The sequence below is a fragment of the Emys orbicularis genome, chromosome 2 (assembly GCF_028017835.1).
Source record: "Emys orbicularis isolate rEmyOrb1 chromosome 2, rEmyOrb1.hap1, whole genome shotgun sequence".
NCBI classification, from domain to species: domain Eukaryota; kingdom Metazoa; phylum Chordata; order Testudines; family Emydidae; genus Emys; species Emys orbicularis.
The window spans coordinates 123,904,873-123,931,325 of record NC_088684.1 but is presented as its reverse complement, the minus strand read 5'-3'; the positions used below and the strand labels follow the sequence as shown (position 1 = coordinate 123,931,325).

General features: G+C 41.0%; 1 protein-coding gene across 1 annotated transcript in view; it reads left to right on the top strand.

The window, feature by feature from the left end:
- Positions 1-26,453, top strand: part of PHLPP1 (PH domain and leucine rich repeat protein phosphatase 1) — a 251,059-nt gene that overhangs the window by 107,032 nt on the left and 117,574 nt on the right. The window contains exons 2-3 of the mRNA XM_065398984.1: positions 12,644-12,840; positions 16,670-16,795. Coding sequence (XP_065255056.1) covers positions 12,644-12,840; positions 16,670-16,795 — 323 coding nt within the window. The remainder of the gene's footprint in view (positions 1-12,643; positions 12,841-16,669; positions 16,796-26,453) is intronic.

Sequence of the window (26,453 nt, the reverse complement as noted above, 5' to 3'; positions counted from 1 at the left end):
AATCCAGTCTCTAATTTCTATGAATTAAAGATGGAAGTTTTATTACGTGATCAGTCCAGATCATTCCTGCAGAATGACCTTTAAAAATCTGAGTTAATATTTGAAGGTTTTTTGTAGGGCTGTTGATTAATCGCAGTTAACTCATGCAATTAACTTAAAAAAAAAATTAATTGCGATTAATCGCAGTTTTAATCACATTGTTAAACAATAAAATACCAATTGAAATTTATTAAATATTTTGGATGTTTTTCTACATTTTGAAATATATTCTTTTCTATTACAACACAGAATACAAAATGTATACTACTCACTTTATATTTTTTTAGATTTGCAGTGTAAAAATGATAAACAAAAGAAACAGTATTTTTCAATTCACCTCATACAAGTACTGTAGTGCAATCTCTATCATGAAAATGCAACTTACAAATGTGTTTTTGCTTCTGAGTGCAGTTATATAACAATGTAAAACTTTAACGCCTACAAGTCCACTCAGTCCTATTCCTTGTTCAGCCAATTGCTCAGACAAACAAGTTTGTTTACATTTCCAGGAGGTAGTGCTGCCCACTTCTTATTTACAAGGTCAGCAGAAAGTGAGAAGAGGCATTCGCATGGGACTTTAGCATATCTGGCACGTAAATACCTTGCAATGCCAGCTACAAAACATTTGTATGTCCCTTCATACTTCTGCCACCATTCCAGAGGAAATGCCTCCATGCTGATAATGCTTGTTTAAAAAAAAAAAAAGCGTTAATTACATTACAAGTAAATTGTGACACAATTCTCCCCCCAGGAGTTCAATGTCTCCTGCTCTGTTTTACCCGCATTCTGCCATATATTTCATGTTATAGAAGTCTCAGATGATGACCCAGCACATGTTGTTCATTTTAAGAACACTTTCGCTGCAGATCTGACAAAACGCAAAGAAGGTACCAATGTGAGATTTTTAAAGATAGCTACAGCACTCAACCCAAGGTTTAAGAATCAGAAGTGCCTTCCAAAATCTGAGAGGGACCAGGTGTGGAGCATGCTTTCAGACATTTTAAAAGAGCACCATTCTGATGCGGACACTACAGAACCTTAGCTCCTCCAGAATTTGAGTCTGGGTGTTTAAAGCTTCCAGGGTTTAAAACTGCCTGCACTCAAACTCAGGGGCTGGTTCTCGTGTAACTCCCTGCCCTCCCGGCCCTTCTCCTGTTCTGGTGGGCTCCAGACTCTGCTTTCTACAAAGCCTCACCTGGTCTTTCAGGATTCAATCGGGGTAATTATCTTCTGTAGATTCTGCCTAATTATTAAAGCGACCTAACTGATTCCCAGGTGTCAGCATTCTCTGATGTTCCTTTTCCATTTCTTTTTTCAAATGAGCTAGAACAGGAAAAAAATGCTGTAGCATAAACGACAGGATGTTCTTCGTAATCTATTTGTATCACATGCACTCAATCATACCATAAGAAACCTCCCCTAAGATGTCCAACCTCACCAAGCACCATGCCACCAGCCTGTAATAGTTTCTGTAGAATGAAGGAGGGTTCTGCCTCTCCATGTACTGTTTTCAGGCTGAAGAATTTGGAGCTTAAGTGCAGCATTGGTCTCAGTTCTTCATTCTCTCCAGTCCTGCTTCCCTATGCAAGCATAATGAACTACTGCTAGAGGCGTCAAGATAGCCTTGGGTTTCATTTTGTGCACCTGCTTATATGCACTTTGTGTTTTAAAACTTAATGTACTGGGAATGAGGTTGGGGGGTGGGCGGGGAGGGCGCAGGGAAGGCAGAAAGGAGGGGGATTGTGGAGGGCTGGTAGTTATCTTCTGCCCCAGAATGTAAAGGCCAGAAAAAAGGTTATTGAAATGTTTTTATTTTGTCAAATATTAGATTTTTGGGGAGGGGGGTGGAGAGTGAAGCTTTTTGGTATGCACATTTTTGCAATGCACATTTGCAGATGTTTGCTAATGTATGGTCCATTTCACAATGTACAGAGGCAGCTAAAACTGACATTCATATGAAGGCAAGTGGGCCTGAAGGAAGCTGCCGGCTTGTACTCTGTTCTGCCTCTACATGGTAACAGGCAGTAGCTAGAGTTCCCAGTTCCCTCCATCACCATCTACAAGAGACTTGCGGTTGACTTGCCTTTTTGGATTGCAAGAAGCATCCTACATTGACTATTCTGTCTCCCTCTTTGGTCTATCTTTCTTTAGGCCTGATGAAGATACAAAATTGCACCAAGTTAATGTTTTAAACTGATTTAGCTAAACCAGCACAAATCCCTGTGTGGATGCTGTGGCTCATACCTATTTTTTCCTGTTGGTAATTGTACAGGAAAAAGCTAAATCAAAATAACCAGTTTTAAGTTGATGCATGCAAAATCCTGTGTGGATACACTTGTTTAACTACCCTTTAACTAAAAATAAATAAATAAATATATATCTATATCTATATCTATATCTCAGTGTGACTTCTGTGTTGGGACAAAGCCTTAACTTTGACATTAACTCTGAATGGGGGGCGGGGGCAGGAAACAGGCCTGCGGAAACTAGAAGTGAGGAGTACTCAGGCTATGAAATCATGGATTTTTTTTTCTTTCAGGTGTGTCTCCATGTAAAATAAAGATGAGAGGGATCTCCACTGAGTTATGGAATCTGTGCTGGGAATCATACTAGTAGCATTTTAGCAGCTTGCTCAGTGGGTTTAATGTAGTCAGGATTGTTGGTATAATACCACAGTCATTACTTTCCAATGTGACATCTCTTGTACAGCAGTAGTGCATCTCTCCCAGGGGTGCTATCATAGTGAAGGTAGAATACATCTTACAAAGGCCAAATAACATCTATTTTCTAGTCTGCCTTCTCTTCATAAGATGCATGGTTTTCTAGCTTGTAGCAGTAGTTCCTTGGGAAGAAGATAAGCACCAGGTGCTTTGCAGTCTTAATAGAATTTATTATGCAAAATGTAGTTGTACAACTACAACTCCTCTGTGGACTAGATATGTAGGTGGCTTGCTTTCATTTTCAGGTAGTCTACATACCATCGAGTACTAGATCTTGAACTACTAATTCATAGGCAAAGATCAACCTGGATTTTTCCAGGTATAATACTGCATGTATGTAGCAATACAAGAAGACTCACTCATCTGTCTTAAGAATGTGATCGAGTCCTTAGTTTGTAGTAGGAGATAGGGAGAGGCAGAGAAAAGGAATCAATCTTTCAACAACCACATGTAAATCTCATTACAATTTTTAAAGAAGACATGGAACAGATTAGGAACCCTGGTGTTTTCTTCAGGAAGGAAAATCCACTTGCTACATTAACTTGAATTATTAATAGGTTCCTGCTCATAGCTACTTGATTATGCTTCTCTGACTAGTGAAATACATAATAATCAAAGCTATTTATTCTTCCCATTTCCATCCATACAAGATGTATTGCAGTATTCCTCTTTCAACCTCTCTTGTGTGTTTAATATTCTGCTGCTTCTCTTGCCCGTCCCCAGGCCTTTATCCACTTGCCGTCCTATTTGCATCTGTCTGTCATTACTCTGCGACTTTGCCTGCAGTTGTTTTCTGCATTATTGTCGTCTTTTGACACACCTGAAGGATTAAGGAGCTTTAAATACTCAAAGCTTAAGAAAACCATATCACTAGCTTTCTTTGAAGCCAAGGGGGAAAGAGCAGCAATATTTAAAACAAAACAAAAAATATCACACTTTGGATCATTCAGCGGTTGGGATAGCATTGGTAGAGCAGTTGCTGAGCACTGAGGGTATGTCTACGCGGCAAAGAAAAACCCTCGCCGCTAAGCCCGAGTCTAGGTCAGTTAACTGGGCATCAGGCTTTGGGGCTAAAAATAGCAGTGTAGACATTCCCACTCAGGTTGGCGTCCAGGTTCTGAAACAATGAGGCGGAGGATCTTTGAGCCTGGGCTCCAGCCTGAGTGGGAATGTCTATATTGCTATTTCGAGCCCAATGAGCTTAAGTCAATTGACTCTGGCTCTGAGACTCCGCACTGTGGGATTTTCTTGTCTATACTTGTCCTTGTCTGTGTACACATAATTATGCAGGAGTTGGGACTATTTCAGCTAATCAAGGCTTACCCAAATTTTTAATTGGGCAAAAGCTTCATTAGCCAAATCAGTGCAAAACCTTAGCTTACTCCTACATTTAGGGCTCAGTATAGCTTGCGACCACCAGTGGCTGAGTTAAAATGATTATTCCACATGATCTACACGATGCATTCTGGAGAACTCTGATCTTCCGTTCAGACTCATGCACCTGGTAAGGAAGCACAAAAAGTAAATCAAGGGGGTGAGGATGTCTGTCTGTCAACGGGGCAATTAAGAAATATGGGAGAGGAAGAGGAAATTCTAAACCTTTTATAATGGATGGTGGCCTAATTTTTCAGAAGTGACTAGTGAGTTGGGATACCTTGATTTTTGGGAGCCAACTTGAGATACCTTAAAGGGATCTGATTTTTCCAAAAGTGAGTGCTAAGTAACATAGTGCTCTCTGAGCACCCTTTTTCTGAAAGTTAGATCCCTTTGAGATACCTGAAATTGACAATTTTTGGATGCCCAATCAGCAGTCATTCTTGAACCTTCAGCCTATTCAAGCAGACTGACAGTTAAAGCAAGATATACGTTGCAAGTATGAAAAGCTTATATTCTTATTGGCTAGCAAAACTCTGAGACTTTTTGAGAAGACCGAGAATATACTAGGACAGCCTGTGCTAACATGTCAGGCTGGACAAATCCCAGTCAATGCTGTATAAATGTTTTGCAGTTGGGGAGACTCTTTAGCACCGACCTTTGACAAAATAAAACTTATTACAAAGTCAGATGAGTTAGCAAGTCCAATACATCAGTGCTGACTACATTTCCCCCCCCCCCCCCTTCTTTTCTTTGGTAACTTTAAAACCCTGTGCACAAGTTAACTTAACTACAGCTTTAATTTCATACAAATTCAGACACTCTAAATTAAATTCTTTCTAGTTTCCCTGTATTTTCTGGAAATGCTTTTGTCCCATAATAAACAGCTATTTTATAACTTATCTCAGCAATGCATTGCAAATCATAAATAATATCTCAAGTTTTGTGACTAGGACAAATAGCTATTTTCCAGATTCCAAAGCCAGCTGTTGTGGGTTCTCAGAATGGTCTGAAATCTTTTGCAATCCCCTAGTAGATGTAGAGTATCTTCACCGTACTCATAGCTTCTTCCAGCTCAGTCAGGGACAATCTCTAGGTCTCTCCACTTTGGTGCAGAATTCTATAATCAGCGGGGATAGAGTATTTTTTCTATTAACATCAAAATGTGCACACCGAAAATCGAGCAGTTTTACAAATCGACTAAGGGTGTGACTTGTATAGTTCAGTAACATCATACATTATTTCATCCAGTTAATCTGTTTGCAGGCAACAGCTGCTGGCATGCAAGAGTTCATTAGTGTTGGTTGCAGTGTGAATAAAAACAAACACTGACATTCTGTAGAGTAAATATTACAGCTCCCCCAGGACATTCAAACTTTTCTTGTGTGGTTTTTAATTTCCATTGTTAATAAATCAGATTCAGTTTTTTTTTAAATTTGGAAGTCTGTTGCAATTCTGTTACGGTTATCTCACAGTTTCTGAAGAAAGTAATGTAGCTAGGAAACCTCCAGAAGATAACGGTTACCCAACTTTGCTTAATGTGGGAGAGCAGTGCTTCTCCTGGACTCTTCCAGCTGAAGGCACGTCTACAAGGCCACAAGAGACTTACAGCACAGCTGCAGCTGGCCCCGGGTCACCTGACTTGGGCTTGTGCGGCTCAGGCTGCAGGGCTTTAAAAGTGTAGTGCAGACACTTAGGGCTGGAGCCTGGGCTCTGAGTCCCCGAGGGGGGTGGATCTCAGAGCCCAAGGGGAGTGGGTCTAAGACTGGAGCCCAGGCTCTAAGCCTGAAGTCTACACCACTATTTTTCACCCCGCAGCCCAAGGTCTGCGATCCTGAGTTATCTGATCTGGGCCAGCCATGGCTGTGCTGCTGGTTTTTGTATGGCAAGTCTAAAGTTAAAATCAAAACCCTAGGTTTTTATACCCTTGTTCTAAATGCCACCAATTCCTCTCTAGGTCCTGGGACAAATTTAAAACTAAAGGAAACTGAATCCTGAATGGCAGGTTAACTGAGTGGTCTGTTTCTCGATGTCAGACATCTCTTTAGAGCGTTGCATATAGAATGTTATGTTATGAATGTCTTGTTATGAGTGTGTTCAGGGTTGTACTTTTGGAGTCTTGATAGGAATGAAAAAGATCTTTTTCTTGCCAATTTACCTGAAATGTTTTGATTTTTTTTGTTTTGTTTTTCAAATGCTCAACCCATTTTTTTCTAGTATGTGTTTGGGATTTGCTTTGGGCATATTGGTCTTCACTCATTTACATCAAGGTGATAATTCCTGCAAAAATATTTAAGATATTTATTGTTGATTTTTTTTATTGGTGCCGTCATGAAGCATTCTGAAGTACTTTTTATATATGGAAAAAATGTGAAATGCACTGTTCTCTGAAATTCACCAAACTGGAGTGCTGTCAGGCTGCTTGAGGAAGCAGATTCTAAGTGTTGGTCTCCAGTGAGAATATATTCCTTCCAGCTGTGGATAATTTAACCCATTAACCAACAGCCTCCCAGCAGAGAATGTTAATTCTTGTGGTTATAGTCTGGTATACTATAAGTTGTTTGCCTTCAGACCCTTGATGTGTAACCCAAAGGAAGGTGTCTAAAGTTTTGTTCAGAGTTCACGTTCATGAAAGGGATGGGACAATTGACCAGAAAAAGAGTTTGCACCCCCTTATAATAGATCAAAGACTAACTTCTGCTTCCAGTGCATGGTTTGTTTGGTTTTTTTGGGCCATATGAAGTGTGGATGAATTCCTTGGTCTTGGCTCGCTCTCCTCCTCCTCTCCCTCTACTTCATTTAGTTATTCTGTATTCTTGCTTACAGTAATTGATCTGTTGTTGATGCCATATTCTGCCACCTGCTGCCTCGATGATCGTGCAGTGAGAAGCAGCAAATATGATGAGTTCCTTCATTCTGTCAAAAAATCTTTGTTCTTTTGTTGTCTAACTATATAGCTCACCATTGCTGAGGCTTTCCTGCCTGTTGCACGCTTTGGCAACTAATAGTCTTGATCTTTCTAAATTTACAAGCTAATCTGTCAGCAGACAAGATTGCTTCCTGTTAAACAGTTTCTCCTTTGAGCCATGTGCTCCCTGGGTGGGAATTCAGCTATCCGATAACTCTGAACTAGTGACACCTTAACTCAGTGGTGCTCAGAGGGATTTAAGTAAGCACAGAATAATTTAGCACCTCTCCGAATTTTTCTTTTGCACTGTAAATTAAACTATGATCAAACTTCCAGATGACATTGGGCGAGGGATAGCTCAGTGGTTTGAGCGTTGGCCTGCTAAACCCAGGGTTGTGAGTTCAATCCTTGAGCGGGCCACTTAGGAATCTGGGGCAAAAATCAGTACTTGGTCCTGCTAGTGAAGGCAGGGGGCTGGACTCAATGACCTTTTAGGGTCCCTTCCAGTTCTATGAGATAGATATATCTCCATATATTAATTTTTAACATTAAATATTGAGGAATTGCAATCCTGTAGGAGGAGTGAACCAAATAGACTCATAGACTTTAAGGTCAGAAGGGACCAATATGGTCATCTAGTCTGACCTCCCGCATGATGCAGGCCACAAAAGCTGACCCACCCACTTTCCCTTAACTCAGCTGTTGAAGTCTCCAGATCGTGATTTAAAGACTTCAAGTCACAGAGAATCCTCCAGCTTGCGACCCCTGCCCTATGCTGCGGAGGAAGGCGAAAAACCTCCAGGGCCTCTGCCAATCTACCCTGGAGGAAAATTCCTTCCCGACCCCAAATATGGCGATCAGTAGAACCCCGAGCATACAGGCAAGATTCTCCAGCCGGACCCTCATTTTACCAGCGATGGCACGTTATTGCCTAATTGACTAAAATCACGTTATCCCATCAAACCATTCCCTCCATAAACTTATCTAGCCTAATCAAATGACAGTGACCAAAATATTTGAGCACTTTGGGCTGCAGGAAATAAAGGGAAATGTAGTATTAGTATCAAGTCTTGCACTCAAGAAAAAGATACTCCATAGTGAAGATACCAAATGAGGAAGGGAAAGGACATAAGCAAGCAGTTGTGCCTATTATTTTTTTTCTCCTTATACTGTTGTAATTTTTTGTATAACAAAGTACTGTAGTTACTAGAAAGTTTGTTAGCTTTTTAAGACCAGAAGGGACCATATGACAATCTAGTCTGTATTCCTGTATAACACAAACCACAGAACTTTGCCCAGTAATTCTTGAATCAAATCTGTTTTTTTGGTTGAGAACAGGTTTTTAAAACCTAGCCAATCTTGTTTTAAATACCTTCAAGTGATGGAGAATCTACCACATCACTTGGTTCCAAAGATTAATTAGCCTAACGGTTAAATATTTTCCCTGTATCTCTAGTCTGAATGTATCTAGCTTTGTCTGCAAAATCAGAGGGGTCTGACAATTCTACTCACGTAGTTACTTACAATGGCCAAATTACCTCTTAATTCTTTCTTGGATGAACTAAGTATACTGACAGGTTTCAGTGGTAGCCGTGTTAGTCTGTATCAGCAAAAAAAAAAAAAAAAAGAGGAGTTCTTGTGGCACCTTAGAGACTAACAGATTGATTTATTTGGGCATAAGCTTTCGTATACTGAGCCTCTTTAGTCTCATGCTATAAGGCAGGTTTTCCAGATATCCCATCATTCTTGTATCTCTCTTTTCTGTACCCTTTCCAGTTTTTCAGCATTTTTTCCAAGTGGGGACCCTAGAATGGGAAACCATTTTTACACAAGGCAATATCACTTCCCTACTGCTATTCAGTATTTCACACCAGCCCTCTTAGACGGCGCATCACACTAGGAGCTCATGTTCAGTTGGTTATCCACAGTAATCCCCTAAATCCTTTTCAGAGTCACTGCTTTCCAAGATACAATTCCCTATCCACTAAGTATGACCTACATTCTTTGTCTCTAGATGTATGACATTGCATTTGGTTATATTAAAACACGTGATGTTCAAATGAACTCAGCTTACCAAGCAATCCCGATTGTTCTGTACAATTCACCTGGCCTTCACATTATTTACCATTCTACCAAGTTTTGTCATTGGCAACTCTGTTAGCAGTGGTTTTGTATGTTCTTCCAAATAACTGATAAAGGCCTGGGCTACAAAATTAGGTCGACGTAAGGCAGCTTACGTCGATCTAACTCTGTAAGCAGCTACACTAAAATGTAGCTCCCACTGATGTAAGTCGCCCACTACATCGACTTAACTCCACCTCCACGAGAGGCATAGCACTTTGGTTGATGTAGTTAGGGAATTGCTTGTTGGCTGTCAGCCCCATGCGGGGCTCATAGCTGAAGTCATCCCCCTCCACCCCAGGGCCGACAGCCGGAGTGGCCCCCTGGGGCAGACAGCTTGTGTTGTCAGCCCCAGAGTGGGAGGAAGAGGGGACTCCTGCTGTCAGTGCCCCACACAGTTAAGTAGGTAGAAGCGCTCCTGGTGAGGGCGTGTGTACCACCAACAGGAGGAGGAGCTTAGTGTGGACGTGAACCACCACTTTAATTACTACAATGGCTGTAGGTTGACTTAAGTTGACTTAATTTTGTAGTGTAGGCATGCCCAAAGATATTGAATGGCATTGAGCCAAGATCCCTAAGGAGCCCCTTTAGAAACATCCCTTCTAAGATGATGATTCACCTAGATGATACAATTGCCTTTTGAGTTTGATCAGTTTGCCAGTTTTAAATCCATATAATGTGCTATATTGACCTTTTCTAATTGTGTTAATCTAAATGTTATATGGTATTAAACCAAACACTTTGCAGAAGTCAAATTACCCTTACTTGTAATATTGAAAATATCAAGTTTGTTGTTTGGTACTAATTCTGTTTACCCTCCTTTAATTTTTCTTACTGACTTCACTCTCTACTAGCATCTCCATGACTTTGCCTTGGATCAGGTTTTGGCTAATTGGTCTGTAGTTACCATGATCATTCCACTTATCCTTTCTAATTATTGACATATTCGCCTTTTAACAGCCTTCTGGAACTTCCCAGTATTCCAACATTTGTTAAAAATCTTTGTTTCAGAATTCCTCATCCAGTTCTTCTAAAACTCTTAGGTGCAAGTTATCAGTTCCTGCAGATTTTAAACTTCTAAACTTTGTTTAATGTTTTAAGTTGTGGAATCAGTTGCAAGATTGGGAGTGGGAATTATTCTTGATCTGTTGAAAGATATGATCCATAGTATAAAATGGAGAGAACCATTACTTAAACTTTCTTCCAAAGATAGTTGTCTGAGACATGGTATTGGTGGATGCTAACTGTGTTCATTCTCTCATTGATTCTTTCTAAACTCTTTTTGCATGTAGTTAGCTTTGGAGGATGAGCCTGTGTGTTTACTTCGTTAAACAACAACACTGACTTTAGTTAGAGAATTGTTTATTAAAGTATAACTGAGGGTACGCTCTGGTCTGATCTAGCCCCCAGTCTGCCTGAAGACTATTGCTCTTCATATCTTGGCTCTGGACATGTCAGACTTTTCTGCCATGTAGCAACAACATGGCCTCTCTAGACATCTTATAGAGCTTATCCACAGGAATATTATCTCCAAACAGCATCAGCCCTGGTGGTTTACTTTATGACTTTTCTAAAGGAGTTCTGAGTTTGGTCACAAATTTGTAAACCTTTTCACAGCAAGCATTGTTCCTACTTTTGTATAACACCTAGCATGGCACAACACTGATTCACATTCCTAGCACTACTGTTGCTATACATATGAACAATAACCAGGTGTTTTTCAAACTTCTTTTGCCATGTAAGATCTCAAAATAACTTTGATTTGCCTCATGGAGATTTCTCCTGAAGGTTTGGTCCTCAGTACTGTACTAGGTTCATTGCATTTGATATCCGGTTCATACAATAAAGAAGTTCCAGCCATAGCATGATCAACTGATTAGACCATGTGCCCCCATCTTCGAAGTGCTGTTGGACATAATAGGAGTGCCTTCAGCTTCTGATAGATTTGAGTTTGATACTTGGTAGTGCCATCTCAGAGTATCAATTATTAATAAATGCCAGAAATCTGTAGGCAATGAAGTATCCTTTTTTTAAGTTACAGCAGCATTCTTGCAGTTCTAAACAGGCAGACAGTAGCCTAAATGCCAGTGTTAATTAGAGCATAGCAAAACCGGTACTAACTGTGCCAAGTTTGGGTTTAATAAACAGATTTTAAAAGGGAAGTGATAGTTACAGTTGGCATTGGGGGAAATTACTTTGGGATAGATGACTTAAATTGTTTTGTCCTCTAAGGCTAATTTAAAAGAGCTGATTCGGTGAGAGACATCAACCCTTAGAAAAGGGTGTTTCTGCACCATGACTTATCTTTTTCAAATAGTGGGCCCTGACTGGAGTGATCCTAATCTGCAGCAGCTGTTGTAATAATCCCCCAGAATTGTGGGATTTCAGGTTTTCTTTTCTTTAAAGAAATTAGTTTAAGATTTCTCTTGATCTTATGCTTTATGGTTTAATTTAGAAAATGGATGAATCTTCATTTTACCAGTCTTTTGTCTAGGCATCAGGAAACTTATTGGAGTTACTGCTTCTGCTGTTTCACCAACAACAAAACCTTTCTTTAAACATGCCATCAGAAAAGTTGCACTAAAACCGAGCACAGTATTAACAAGCTTAGCCAGTGTATCACACATCTGTCATTGCACCTCTGTCCTGACTCTCAGCAGCCTTGCTACTTTAGTTCACAGCTTGTCTTTAGCGGAGTAATGCCAGATTTGGAGGTGGTGGTAATTTAATATGGATAAATGCTTCAGATTATAGTGAGACAATGAAAATCCTTTCCACCTGAGGCCTAAGAATTTAAGCATAGAGCTCCATAATCTCCTGCACCATGTGGCCACTGAATGTCATTGTCAATGGTGGCCTCTTTGGAAAGAGAGCTTTGTATTACAGAGTTCTCCTTTAAATGATCAGCCTGGTCACTCATTTGGTCACTGCTCATTTGTTACCCCTGTCTGCAGTTTCTCTGTAGTATTGTACGTAAAAGTGCTGTGGCAATTTTGAGGGTGTAGTGAGACTGAAACAGTAACATCTAGAGATGTTTGAAATGAATTCCAAGCTCTAATGAATAGAGGACATTCCAAATCTGTGAACACTTCAGTACTATTAAACAAGTATTCAAAATGCATATTACATGGTCTTTGAAATATAATTACTAGGGATGGGTTAGTGCGGTTTTGGCATTGGTTCAGAAGAGAGGCAAGAAAAGGTATTGTATGTAGTTGTAAAGCAGAAGATGCAAAAAATTATTTTTGCAATCTTCTAGGCAAATATTTAAATGTACCAAAACTTCAAGACTAATACTGAAGAAAGGAAATTGTACCAGTCAGTATCCATGTATTGATACTGTAATGCTCAAATCCCTTTATTTATTTGTTTGGCTCCAAAGTTGGTTGTCATTTGTCAGATTGTGCTCAACATTATTAAGAGTGATTGAAAAAGGAAAACATCCTTAGTGATAAAGTGTCTGCTTTTGTTTCTATTTCAGGAAAGCCCCATAGCACTGGCAACTCTGAACGGATTCAGCTCTCAGGAATGTACAATGTACGAAAAGGGAAAATGCATTTGCCGGTCAACAGATGGACAAGACGCCAAGTTATCCTTTGTGGGACGTGCCTAATCGTATCATCGGTGAAAGAAAGCCAAATTGGAAAGATGCATGTTCTCCCTCTAATTGGTGGAAAAGTAAGGGTTTTTTGGTAATGCTTGAGGTTGCTCACTTAATCCTGTTTTTCACTGCTGTAGGTATACATGGTGATTTTCAGACACAGGTTCCACCCCAAGGAGCTTGCGCTCTGTGGAGTCTGAAAATGAAAACAGTTATTACTGGACATAACACTTACTACCTGTACCTGCTTCATTTTTATCTTCTTGCAAAGTTCCTTGCATTGAGAGCTTAAAAATGGAAAAAATCAGGGAATGGCAATTAAATTTTGTGTGTGAGATCATTATCTCCTCTTTTCACGTAGTACTAATTGTTCTGTGTATGTATGCGTGTATGGCAGGGGTGGCCAAACTTACTGACCCTCCGAGGCGCATACGACAGGCTTCAGAAGTTCGAGAGCCAGGGTGCGCCTACTGAGGCTCGGGGCTTCAGCTCCACTTCTGCTGAAGTCCCGAGTGCCAGCAGGTGCACCCCACGGGGCTGAAGCCCTGAGACCTCTCTCCTCGCTGGGCAGAAGCCAGAAACAACAGATGGGGGGCGGGGGCGCACATGGGGTCACATGCCTCCCCAGATTTTTTTGCCAGAGTTGGCTGGCCCTGCTCAGTCACATGGTTCCACCGGGCCCCCTCCCTGCACAGCAGCTGCTGGCGCCGGTGAGCTGGGATCTGTGGCTGTGGGGAGAGGCAACAGCAATTAGCTGGGGGATGCAGGGAGAGCTGCTACTTTTACTACTGCCTCTCCCTGTGGAGCTAAAGCAGTGACCTCTTCCTGCAGCTCCCAGCTGTTTCCTGCTGCCTCTGGGAGCTGCAGGGAGAGGCTGCTGAGGATAAGAAGGGGGGCATGTCTGGGTGGGCATGACTCAAGCTGTTGGGGGGGGCCAAACCTTTAAATTGTGCCTCCCACCCCAAGTAGGAACTAGTCGTCTCTGGCAGAAGCCCTGAGCTCTTTCTCTTCCCCCCCCCCCCCCCCCCACTGGATTTTAACTGAAAAAGAGCCGCATGCGGCTCACGAGCCAGTTTAGTCACCCCGGTATATGGCAAGACGCCTTTTTTTTTTAATTGTATTTGTTGAGTAGTATGTTACTTTGCCCATTGGCTGAGTTTAGTTTTCATTAGGTCACATGTGTAAATATATGCACTTAAATTTTAGAGCAATTCCACAGCATAACTGTAAAATGGCACCATCTTAATGAACAAATCTGTTTTGTATATTCAGAGTTGTATCTTTCTAGTGACTTAGGGCTTGGTTACACTTGCAAATTAGAGTGCATTAAATCCACCCCGGGCACCCTAACTCCTGAGGTGTCCACACTGGCAAGCACTTAGAGTGCCTGGACTCCGCGGCTGGAGTGCCCCTGGTAATCCACCTCCATGAGAAGCATAGAGCTTGCTGCGCCCTGGCTGAAACGCCTGAGTGTCAGTGTGGACGACATGTTGCATTACTGCGCTGTGATTGGCCTCCGGAAACCTCCCATAATCCCTTGACGTCAAATGGCAGCTCTAGTCATTGTATTGAACTCGGCTGGCAGGCATGCAGCTATCCCCTTTCAAAGCTCCGTTTCTGACAGTGGCATGCTTATCTGCTCCGGGACACAAAGCAAACCATTACTGTGGAATGCTGCTGCAAAGGGGTGTGTGTGTGTGTGTGTGAGAGAGAGAGAGGTGCGGAGATGGGTGGGGGCTGATGTCGGGGTTTCCCCCTGCTGCTGTCTGAACTTACAAGACAGCATGCTGACACACCCTCTGCCCCCCAAAAACAGTCTCTCCGCCCACATACACACAACACACTCCCTGTCACACTCCACCCCTGCCTCTATTTGAATAGCACGCTGCAGCCACTTGCACACTGGGATAGCTACCACAATGCACTGCTCTTTGTGGTGTTGCAAGAGCTGCTAATGTGGCCGCGCCACTGCGCTTGCAGCTGACAGTGTAAACACATGGCAGCACTTTCCCTGCTGCTGTCTCTGAGGGCTGGTTTAACTCCCAGCGCTCTACATCTGCAAGTGTAGCCATAGCCTCAGTGTTTATTGCTGTTTGCTCATGCTACCTGTTTGCTAAGAAATTGAGCTGGGTTCTGTTCCGTTTTGTGCATCAACAGAATTTATTCCAATCAGATATGCCTGTGAAACAGCACTATGACAATGGGGCTACACAGGAGCAACTGGAGACCCAATGTGGCCTGCAGAATCTTCATAACTAGTTGTGATGCACAAGATGAAAAGAATCCTTCTTGATTCTTGGACCCCAGGCTAATTTTTGCAGGGCTGGCAGCTGAATCTTTTTTTAACCTTGTGTACTAGCACATAATATTGAAATCGACCTGAGACACAATAAACATGGAAGTCCATGATGTCATATTTACAAAGTCGGTTTTCAGAGTTCCACTTCAATATTCTGTATTGGGGCATTTTATATGCCAAGTCTAGTTGTGTGGCGATTCCCCTGTTCTAGCAACTCTTTTCTCTCCCCTCTCCACCTTCTCCATACAAGAATGTTCCCGCCTTCTCCATGGAATGTGTCCTTTCCCTCAGCCAGAAGAAATACAAAGGGATATTCCACAACCCTCTCCCCAGCAGCAGATGGCATTACTCATTGCTGCACACTGGGAAGTGCAAGATTCAAGTGTTCCTAGCCTGCTGTTACCTCTAGGAAAGCCACAAGGGAGGAGTAGGGTAAAATCCTAGCATCAAAAATAGAGAGCTAACCGAATGGATCCTGAGCCTTTAAAGGGTTTTGTTCATGGAACTGGCAAAAAGTATGTCTTTGCTTATGTCTCCTGTATGTTGTAGGAATTGCTTATGTGCAAGGGGTCAAGTTGAAGGTAGAATGCAAACATAAAATGAAAACTGAATCAAGCCCAGAAATATTTGCTGAAAGCCTACACTGTCGAGGCTTGGGCGAGGGACAGTTGGAACAGAATAAGTATTTTTGAATGACTTCTCCCTCACCCACTTAAATTCTCTTGCACTTCCTGGTTTGCAAAAGGCATTCCAGAACGTAGTGTTGTGAACCATCACAGAGACGTCTTGGAGACCATACATTGTGCCAGTTTCCTTTTTAAAGGTAAATTTTTACTGGTGAAGAATGAAACTAAATTATATATTCTTTGCAGCTCCTTGTTGAATGTATAAAAGCAGCATAAAAGTCTTTCACAAGGAAATGCTTTTATTCTTTTTTCTGTAGAGTTCTTTTCGGGTCATCCATATACTTTGCTGAAGGCCTCTAGCAAAAAAAGAGACGAGGACTTCTTGCTTTTACGCGTTTGGAATATCCAGACAAAACTAAACATTTGATGCTGGTTTTTATATAAAAGGAGCAGCAAAGGGCACAAAATATTTTTTGTTTCACATTCCACTGTTAAAGGCTTATCAGCAAAATACTTGTTTAAACTAGAAAAGAGTTATTGCCAAACTCCTCTACCTTCCCTGCCCTACCCACAGCCCATCAGATTTACATATCTCCCACTCCATTTCAGAGTAGGAAGAAGCATGTGGTTAATACACTTTTTTTTAAATGCCAGAAAATAATTGGCTTTATGGCAGTTTAATTTTGGAAAAGTCTTATGATATTCAAGTCTTAAGAATTATCCAGATCTTTATCTTCAACTCTAACAGTACGTTTATATAACTTAATTCAAGAGTCCTGTTAAACAGTTCAGGTTTCTTAATCTGTTGCTTGCATGGGTTTTGTGGCTCCTTGACACTGGATTAATTAGATTGCAAGCTTAACAATACTTAATGAGGTTTTTGTGCTGCTCCTCGGTTTCACAGCTTCACTTTGCCTTGCTGGTTGCACAGTGACTCTTTCCAAATTTTATGCAGTAATTATTTTATCTTTTTAAATACAGGTGGAAGAAGTGAAAAAGCACCAGCACTGTTTAGCATTTAGTTCCTCTGGACCTCAGAGCCAGACCTATTACATTTGTTTTGATACCTTCACGGAGTATTTACGGTGGCTTCGACAAGCATCCAAGGTAAGAACACCTCTAGCAACTAGAGTTCTCCTTAGTTTTCTACTTAAGAAAAATGTTGCTCACTTTCACCATAATGGCATAAATGGTTGTGGGTCTGTGGCTGGAGTGAGGGGTGGGTGTGGGTGTGGTGTGGTGTGTTAAACTCCATTTGCCTGCAATGTGTAAATAAAGAATACTAGCCAGATTTACCACTTTTTCCCTCACCTTGGTGCAGCTCACTAATGTAGGGAATAAGGCCATTAGAATAGAGAAGGTCAGTAACAGCTCTTTCCAACATTTCAATATGAAAAGTTCTGTTTCAGAAGTAATAAAAGCTGTGGTAATGTAAGACATGTAGAGAACCCAAAGACAGTGCTAGAAACTTCAAGAACTAGTTGGAGGAGATTTTCTGTTGGGAATGTTGTGCTTCACTTCCGTCTTAAAACAGGTAAAAGTTTAGTGACTGGCAAGATATCAACATATTTGCTATTGCTGATCAATTAGTGTTCTCCAATATACTGTATTTTGGTACCTATTCAATATCCTATCGTATCAGGGCTGTAATTGACTATGCAGTCAGATTATACATCTACCAGTGCTAGTCTCTCCACAAATGGAGCAACCCACCTTCTAGCTGAGCTGATGAATTTCTATTTCAGAGCTCCTTTGCATTTGCCTTGTGCTGGAAAGACTGGGCATGGTGAGGACCCTAGTTCAGCATGATCTGTTCTCCCCACTTCCCTCAGTGGAATAGCTCTGAACAGCAGAGCCCTGCTCTTTCTCCTGTCATTCTGATAGCAAAGCAGCATAAGGTGGTGCAGTAGGAAAAGCCAGGCCAGGGGGCTGGAGGTACTGAGGATACAAGGGAACCTCAGAATAAAAGCAAAGTAAATCAATAATTGAACAGAAATCCCACAATGCAATGGGCAGAGTGAGGCAATAAGGGAGAACTAACTAAGCTGACACTAAAACACTTTCAACATAAGTCCAAAAAGGTTTAGATTCCTGTCTATGCCTTACCGTGTGTGTGATGGGGAGGCCCACTCATGTTTAAAAATGAAAGCTCTGAGCATGTTAAAGTAGAGTTCCGGACTTAAAAATACATCACGTGTGTTAGAGCAGGCTTTGCCAACAGAATTTAGGTGTTGTTTTTTTACACCATTTGCATTATTAACCTCTTACTATTTGTTGCCATATTACCTTGTCTTGAGAGGTGGTTTCTGCAATTGTCTTTTTCTCTATTATGCTAATTTTTTCCTATCTACTCCTTTAGTTGGGTTCTCTGCGGTGTCTGATAATAGCTCATATTCCTGTATCTTGCACACGGAAGGGTAAAGAATGTTTCAGTTCTTTTGTCACACTGGTTAAATATTTTTCTCTTTGGTTTTCCACTGTATTTTTAATGTTCATTAATTCCATATTTAGTAAGAGACTACTGGTTTTTATGTTCTTGATTGTATTAAGGTAGTTTGTGTGATGTTTTTTGAAGAGATCTATAGATATATGGCACTCTAGATCATTTTCAGTGTGGCTTTTCCAAAAGGCAGTATACTTTTTCTAGTGAATGTTTGAAGTATTGGTTTTTAAAGAGGATTGTTAATTTTATGTTCCTATAGTAAATTGAGTTGAATTATGTTGTATCTTTCTTTGGGCAATAAATGTTTGGGATTTTTTCTGGAATAGAATGCCCTTTGTGCATGTTCTAGTAGTTCATCTATTGTAGGATTTTGTATCGCTCTGACATTGGAACACTAACCTAAAACTCCCTGACTTCTTATTGTGAAGCCAAGATATGCATGGTTTGCGGTCTGATCTGATTTCCAATTTTGAGCTTGTTCTTGTTATTCAGTTGATCTTTATATAAGACAAGTGTTCTTTCATCTCCAGTGGCTCAAATCTCATGAGTGAGGATAAACAGTGTAAAACAATGAACTTCAGAAGTAGAAATAAATGGCAGAAAGTCCCATTGAATTACTGACAACATAGGCTTGTTCTGTACCATGCTGTGCTTCTCTCTTGCTCTGTCTCACCCATATGACTAACAGTATTGGGAAGGTAGCCAACCTGAGGACATCTCCCTATATAATCATGACATCTTCCCTTTTTTAAATGTTGGGGGAGGAACTCCAAGCCCAGAGCTCGTAGAAGGCTTTGAGTGTCAGAACTGAGGAAAGCCACTAATATTGCCAGTTCAACACTTAAGTATGTCGACAGCAGCACATAGCAAGTGAAAAATTGAGAATCTTTGTTTCATAGTTACACGTTCATCTAACTAGATCGCTCTGTTCCAGTAGTATAGCTGTTCTGTAGTTTCACATCTTTCAGACAGGACTTAATATGTGTTAGAATGAAGTTTCTCTAAACTGTTTTGTAAGATAAATATGGAAAACACGTGATACCAGCTCAGCTAAATGTGTTGGTGTGAGAAGAATCATTCAATAACAGAATAGTATGTTACTGAAATAGTAAAACGATCAATAACCACAAATTTAAATCTTTTGGCTACTGATACCAGTACCTGTAGAATTTAATTTAGAAGATGAAACAAATAGTTCCTGAGTTACATGTACAAAGGGGAAGGATGGAAGGAATCTACCAATGTGGCTTAGCCAAATGGAGTCCTTTTGTAGCAAAATAAACCCTAGCCCTGTATTTCCATTTCTGTATTTATCTTAAAGGATGCTACCTATTTGAAAGCTAGTTCAGTTGAAACTGGTTTCAGGCACTCAAAACACCCTTGGAAATGGCGAAATACAAATGTGCTGTTTAAATGTACAAAGTTATCTGGGGGGAGGGGCGGGGGAATTTTCTTTAATCTTTCATTGTTAGCTTTTAGGTGTAACTTTGTAACAGGTTAAATGTTTTATATAGAAGTGATCTATTTAAAATGCTATCCACTTTTAAATTATTGTTTTTGGAGCAGGGGATGTATGAAATTTGTAGTCATAATGTGAATACTCATATACTCACTGAAATTGTTTTTTAAAATACATTCATTACTTAGTGGCAGCTATTTGGATTTTTATTAACACTCAACATTATTAAATTGACTAGTATTCAAAAGCACTTCAGCATCTGTAAAGGATAGTCTGAAAGTAAAATTGTGTTGTCCCTAAATAGTATCTGTCTGATGGGTTTCAGAGTAGCAGCCGTGTTAGTCTGTATCCGCAAAAAGAACAGGAGTACTTGTGTCACCTTAGAGACTAACAAATTTATTTGAGCATAAGCTTTCGTGGGTTACAGCCCACATCTTTGGATGCATAGAATGGAACATATATTGAGGAGATATATATACACATACAGAGAGCATGAAAAGGTGGGAGTTGTCTTACCAACTCCGAGAGGCCAATTAAGTAAGAGAAAAAAACTTTTGAAGTGATAATCAAGATAGCCCAGTACAGACAGTTTGATAAGAAGCGTGAGAATACTTACAGGGGGAGATAGATTCAATGTTTGTAATGGCTCAGCCATTCCCAGTCCCTATTCAAGCCTAAATTGATTGTATCTAGTTTGCATATCAATTCAAGTTCAGCAGTTTCTCGTTGGAGTCTGTTTTTGAAGCTTTTCTGTTGCAAAATTGCCACCCCCAGGTCTGTCATTGAATGACCAGACAGGTTAAAGTGTTCTCCTACTGGTTTTTGAGTGTTATGATTCCTGATGTCAGATTTGTGTCCATTAATTCTTTTGCGTAGAGACTGTCCGGTTTGGCCAATGTACATGGCAGAGGGGCATTGCTGGCACATGATGGCATATATCACATTGGTAGATGTGCAGGTGAACGAGCCCCTGATGGTATGGCTGATGTGATTAGGTCCTATGATGATGACACTTGAATAGATAAGTGGACAGAGTTGGCATCGGGCTTTGTTGTAAGGATAGGTTCCTGGGTCAGTGTTTTTGTTCAGTGAAGTGTGGTTGCTGGTGAGTATTTGCTTCAGGTTGGGGGGTTGTCTGTAAGCGAGGACAGGTCTGTCTCCCAAGATCTGTGAGAGTGAGGGATCATCTTTCAGGATAGGTTGTAGATCTTTGATGATGCGCTGGAGAGGTTTTAGTTGGGGGCTGAAGGTGACAGCTAGTGGTGTTCTGTTATTTTCTTTGTTGGGCCTGTCTTGTAGATGGTGACTTCTGGGTACTCGTCTGGCTCTGTCAATCTGTTTTTTCACTTCAGCAGGTGGGTATTGTAGTTTTAAGAATGCTTGATAGAGATCTTGTAGGTGCTTGTCTCTGAGGGATTGGAGCAAATGCAGTTGTATCTTAGAGCTTGGCTGTAAACAATGGGTCTGTCTGATGTGTTCTGACAAATGAGAGTAAAAACTTCCACTTACTAGTATATTCAAAAAATAAAATGCATCATAAATTTAATAAACACAAAGTCACAGCACTAGATATGTTTACAAAAAAATTCATTTTAGTTTTCAATTACGAAAATCTTAAATTAAAAAACCATTAGGAGGTAGTGTTTATACATGCTTCAGGAAAAATTCTCAGATGATCTTGTGCACTTTTATATAACTTACATAGTTTAATCTTGATTGCTTTGACAGCATTTTTGTACGGAGGGTGACGAGTGACTATTTTAATAGCATGTTAAAGAAAAAAATCCCTAACAAATCATATATGCAACAGGAAAACATTGATAAGGAAACAGATTTCATTCAAGCTTCAAAACAATTAATGGGTGAATTGTTTGCATCCAATAATTGAGTTAATTTCCATTTCTTATTTTATTCTGGAGACCAAAATGAATTCCCCACCTTTCTAATTCTGCCTATCACTAGTTATCAGTGAAAGGCTAAAAGTTAAGATTGTGGAAAACATGACCATGGGAAACATGCGCATGCTGTTGCTTCTTTAATTTATAAAGTTTAATGTTAACCAATGCTCAAAATAAAAACAAGGTGATTCAAAGTGTGCATTAGCAAAGACTGCCCTTTGCTTCCACCCCCAATATATTTTCTGTTTTTTGTTAATGGCTTTTGGATAGGTTTTCCTATGTCCTGTGCACGCACACGTTTAAACAGTGAGGCGGGCTGATCGTGTGTAGACTTGAACACAGAAGAGACTGAATTATGGGGGGAGGTAGAAGTGGAGGCGATTACAGTGAATTCTGCTCAAGACTGAGATTCAGTGGGGTCACTGCAGAAATGCTGACCTAGATATGGAACTTGGTGACACACTTACTCCAAATAGGTCAGTTTTAAATATGCTGATTTAGCCTCAAATGGAATGCTCTTAAAAGCTGGAAATGTGCATGCTCTTCATTATTGATAGCCTTTTTCTACACTGCATCAGAACTTTAGTTTTAATTTCTAAATATTGTAATTATAGTTTGTAGGTTGTTCAAAAGGTTTATAAAGAGGATTCAGTTTTATTAGTCTACTATATTTACCCTATTGTCAGGCTGAAAACAAGTAGGTGATTTGTGTGTGTGTGTGTGTGTGTGTGTGTGTGTGTGTGTAAACTTGTTTCCCTACTCTGATATTAATGGTATTTTATGTTGTCTACATTAACTTGAAATCAAGATGCTGATACTTGTACAGTTCCTTAGTGCAAGTGGTTCAGGTTAAGCAGTTGATTCCGGACTGTCACTGTACACATTTTCTACAGGAATAAGAGGAGAAAGAATGTAGTAGTACTAAACAGCAAAAAGAAGAAAACATTAAATTGGAAAGGTTGATGGGGAGAATACCAGAATGTTGACCATTTTGAACACCTTATACCTTACAGCATTAATTTGTAGGCAGAAAAGACTGAACTGAGTGGGGAGGTAGAAGAAATACCTTGTATTTAATGGCTTTTCACAAGACATTGGAACTTAAACATTCCTTTTCACATTTTGTGTGGGACTTTCCTTAGCTGTTTGATGAAATTACCAAGGGAAAATATTAATACCCCTGCCACATAGACCAATTTATTACCCACTGTGCATGTGGGTGCCATTCCACCTCATGAAGAAAACACTGACCTGGATCAAAAAAGTGTGTGTGTGTGTGGTTTGTGAGGCTATGCTGAGGAAAAGCTAACTCCCACACTCTTGTTACACCGGTTTGAGTCACAGCCCTAACCAGGAGACTATTACTGCAACAAGATGTCAATATGGTTCTCTCTCTTCCAAACAAGGACACCAGCAGTACATCTCTATCAGATACCCTGTCTCAAAGTACCTAGTGACAGATGCTTTTCCAAGGAAGAAAAAAACATGTAGTGTGCCCCTATTTAAATTGTACAATACTATGCCTTACAGAGAAATGGATGTTCTTCTCCAATAGTAATATGCTCTGGAGCATGAGGATTCATAACTCCTTTTTATGCTAGCTAAATTGTAGATATCATTAGTCACGTAGTACTTGTACAGCACTTTCATGTCTTCAAGCTGTTTTACAAACATGACTATTACAAATGCCCAAGCTGTTTTTTTTGTTTTGTTTTGTTTTTTAAGAAAAAATTGCCCTGTGGCGATGACTTCCATGGATTTATTATACATTACATACAAAAGTATTTCCATTAAGATATCTTCAATGTGTTGGCTGTTTAGTTTAATTGAGCCATCCTCCTCCTTTCCAGTAATACCAGAATAAAGGCAGAGGACGGCTCTGGGCAATTCTAGCTGCTTTGCATTGTTTGAGTGGCATGAAACACCCAGGATATACAATGAATATGGTCATAGAAGTTAAAAATAAAAGGCTTAATATTCCATAACTTCCAGTAATTGGAAATGTCACGTGGTAACATTCTCCTTAGGTTTGTTTACCTTTCATGTATGAAATTTTTAATTTGAAAAAGGGAAATTCCCAGACTCAAGCTACATTAAGATGGATTTAAGGTGAGAGTACATGTCAGTAACATAGGGTAAAATACATTACAAGATATTGTAATTTTACTGTAAATTCTCAATCTTAACTGCATCTTAATACAGCTTTTGTTTCTGAATTAAATGGAATCTTTAAATTCTGGAGCACCATGTGGTGGCCAGAATCAGTGACCCATGGGCCTAATGCTTAATCTGGCCTTGATTTGCCATGTGCTTCCGGTTGGTTGCCTTTACCAAGGTGATGGAGTTTCATTAGGTCATATACCAGCATTTCTAGTTGTGTGTGCACCAGGAGAAGTTCAGTTCTGCCTAATACAGTAGAACCTCAGAAATACGAACACCAGAGTTACAAACTGACCGGTCAACCACACGCCTCATTTTGAACTGGAAGTATGCAGCCAGGCAGCAGAGACCCAAAAAAAGCAAATACTGTACAACGTAGTACTGTTAATTGTAAACTACTAAAAATAAAAAAGGGGAAGCTTAAAAAAAGATTTGACAAGGTAAGGAAACTGTTCCTGTGCTTGTTTCATTTAAGTTAAGATGGTTAAAAGCAGCATTTTTCTTCTGCATAGTAAAGTTTCAAAGCTGTATTAAGTCGATTCAGTTGTAAACTTTTGAAAGAACAACCATAATGCTTTGTTCAGAGTTGCGAACAACCTCCATTCCCGAGGTGTTTGTAGCTCTGAGGTTCTACAGTACTCTCAGTTCCCAGGCAAAGCTCTGAGCAAGAGAGAGATGTACGCTTGGGAGCAAACCTTCCTATATAAATAGGGTACACAAGTCTACATAGACTATTACAATTTTCCTAGACCTGATAAACTGAGTTGGTCCGTGTGTGTGTGTGTGTGTGTGTGTGTGTGTGTGTGTGTGTGTGTGTGTGTCAAATTGTGGTTGGAGGAACTTCATGATGGTTTAATGGTTCCTTTTTAAAGGGGCAATAAACATTAGAAAAGTGCTTTGCACAGCTTTAGTTTAGTCCAGTAACTAAAAGGTTAGTTCTCACTGTGTGCACATGTGCTAAGGAGCTGTTGTCAGTCTTGTTCCTATTTGCTAATAGGGACTCAGAACCATAAAAGGTATGTTTGTTGACGCAAATGTTTTAGTCTGATTTTTTTAGTCTAGAGGTAAAGGTATTTGTATTAGCTGGGCATTTTCTAAAAGCGATTGAGATTGGCTGTTTTGATCTCTCATCCTTTGGCATTTTCTTGACTACACACTAGTGTTGAACTTATTCATAATTTGTGAAAGCAAAGTAAACCTGTAGTTTTGATTATTTTTTTAATATGTTTTGTCCTCCAATTAAGTAGCACACCATCCACCGGATAAGGGAAGATGGGCACATTGCAGTAGCATTTAATGTCCTACCTCGTAAGATCCACTGGTGGCAGCTTTAGGAAACTCTTATAAAATAGTTTTTAAACATATTTAAGACTTTTTCTAGTATGTGCTAGCTGGGCAGTTGGCCTTCCTGCTTTATTTTAATTCCTTTTTAATAAGGCAGTTGATTTCAAGGTAATTTTGGAGGCATCAGTGTGTCCTGTCTAACCATGCTTTGCAGTGTCTCTTTAAATAGCATGGAGGGGAAGTGGCCGCATCATTACTTACTTGTAGTGGCTTTTGTTTTATAACATTAGGGTTACCATACGTCCGGTTTTTCCCGGACATGTCCGGCTTTTTGGTAATCAAACCCCCGTCCGGAGGGAATTTCCAAAAAGCCGAACATGTCCGGGGAAAAATACTCCCTGGCTTACCTTAGAGCGGGCGCCGGGGGCTGCTGTGCTCCCTGACTCCTGAGCTCAGTAAGAGCTGAGCTGCCCGACCGCTACCGGCTTCGGGCAGCCCCCATGCCTCCGGACCCTGCGCCGCCAGCCGGGCACTTCCCCTCCCGGGCTCCGGGGGCGCAGGGTCCAGAGGCATGGGGGCTGCCCGAAGCCGGTAGCGCTCGGGCTGCTCGGCGCTTACAGAGCCCAGGAGTTCAGGGAGCACAACAGCCGCCAGAGCCCGGGAGGGGAAGTGCCCAGCTGGGGGCGCATGGTCCGGAGGCATGGGGGCTGCCCGAAGCCCGAGCGCTACCGGCTTCACGGTTTGCCGGGCAGCCTCCAGACCCTGCGCCCCTGGCTGGGCGCTTCCCCTCCCGGGCTCCAGCTGCGCTGGGGAAGCGCCGGCCGGGGGCGCAGGGTCTGGGGGCTGCCCGGCAAACCGTGAAGCCGGTAGCGCTCGGGCAGCCCTTTTCGCGTGGCTGGGAGGGAGGAGGGGGAATGCGGGCGCTCAGGGGAGGGGGCGGAGTTAGGGCGGGGACTTTGGGGAAGGGGCGGAGTTGGGGTGGGGCCGGGGGTGGGAAAGAGGCGGGGCCAGGGCCCCGTGGAGTGTCTTCTTTTTTTATTTTTTAAATATGGTAACCCTAATAACATGCACAGAAGGAAATGTGTAGGGTACTAGCTGTATGCTGCTTTGAGGACTGTGGGGAGATTTCAAGCATTTATATGGAAATAAACTATTAAATTATTCATATCCTAAAAAAATCTTTCATCTTGGTTTCAATCGTGTAAGTATATTCCAAAATAAGTGACAGAAATGTAATCAGTGTGTATCCCCATGATGTGCCAATTACAGGGATAGTGCTGAAGAACTCAAAGAAATCGAATGTGTTGCTGATTAGTAAAGTAGCTTTGATTGTCAGTTGTGCTTTGTTTATTTTTGAGGTAGCTAAAGATAATCAAGTAGGTGAACATTTTTCCTTTGGGCTATTGGGAGAAAGAAGTGGTTCGGGACTATTTAGAAAAACTGGACGAGCACAAGTCCATGGGGCCGGATGCGCTGCATCCGAGGGTGCTAAAGTAGTTGGCGGATGTGATTGCAGAGCCA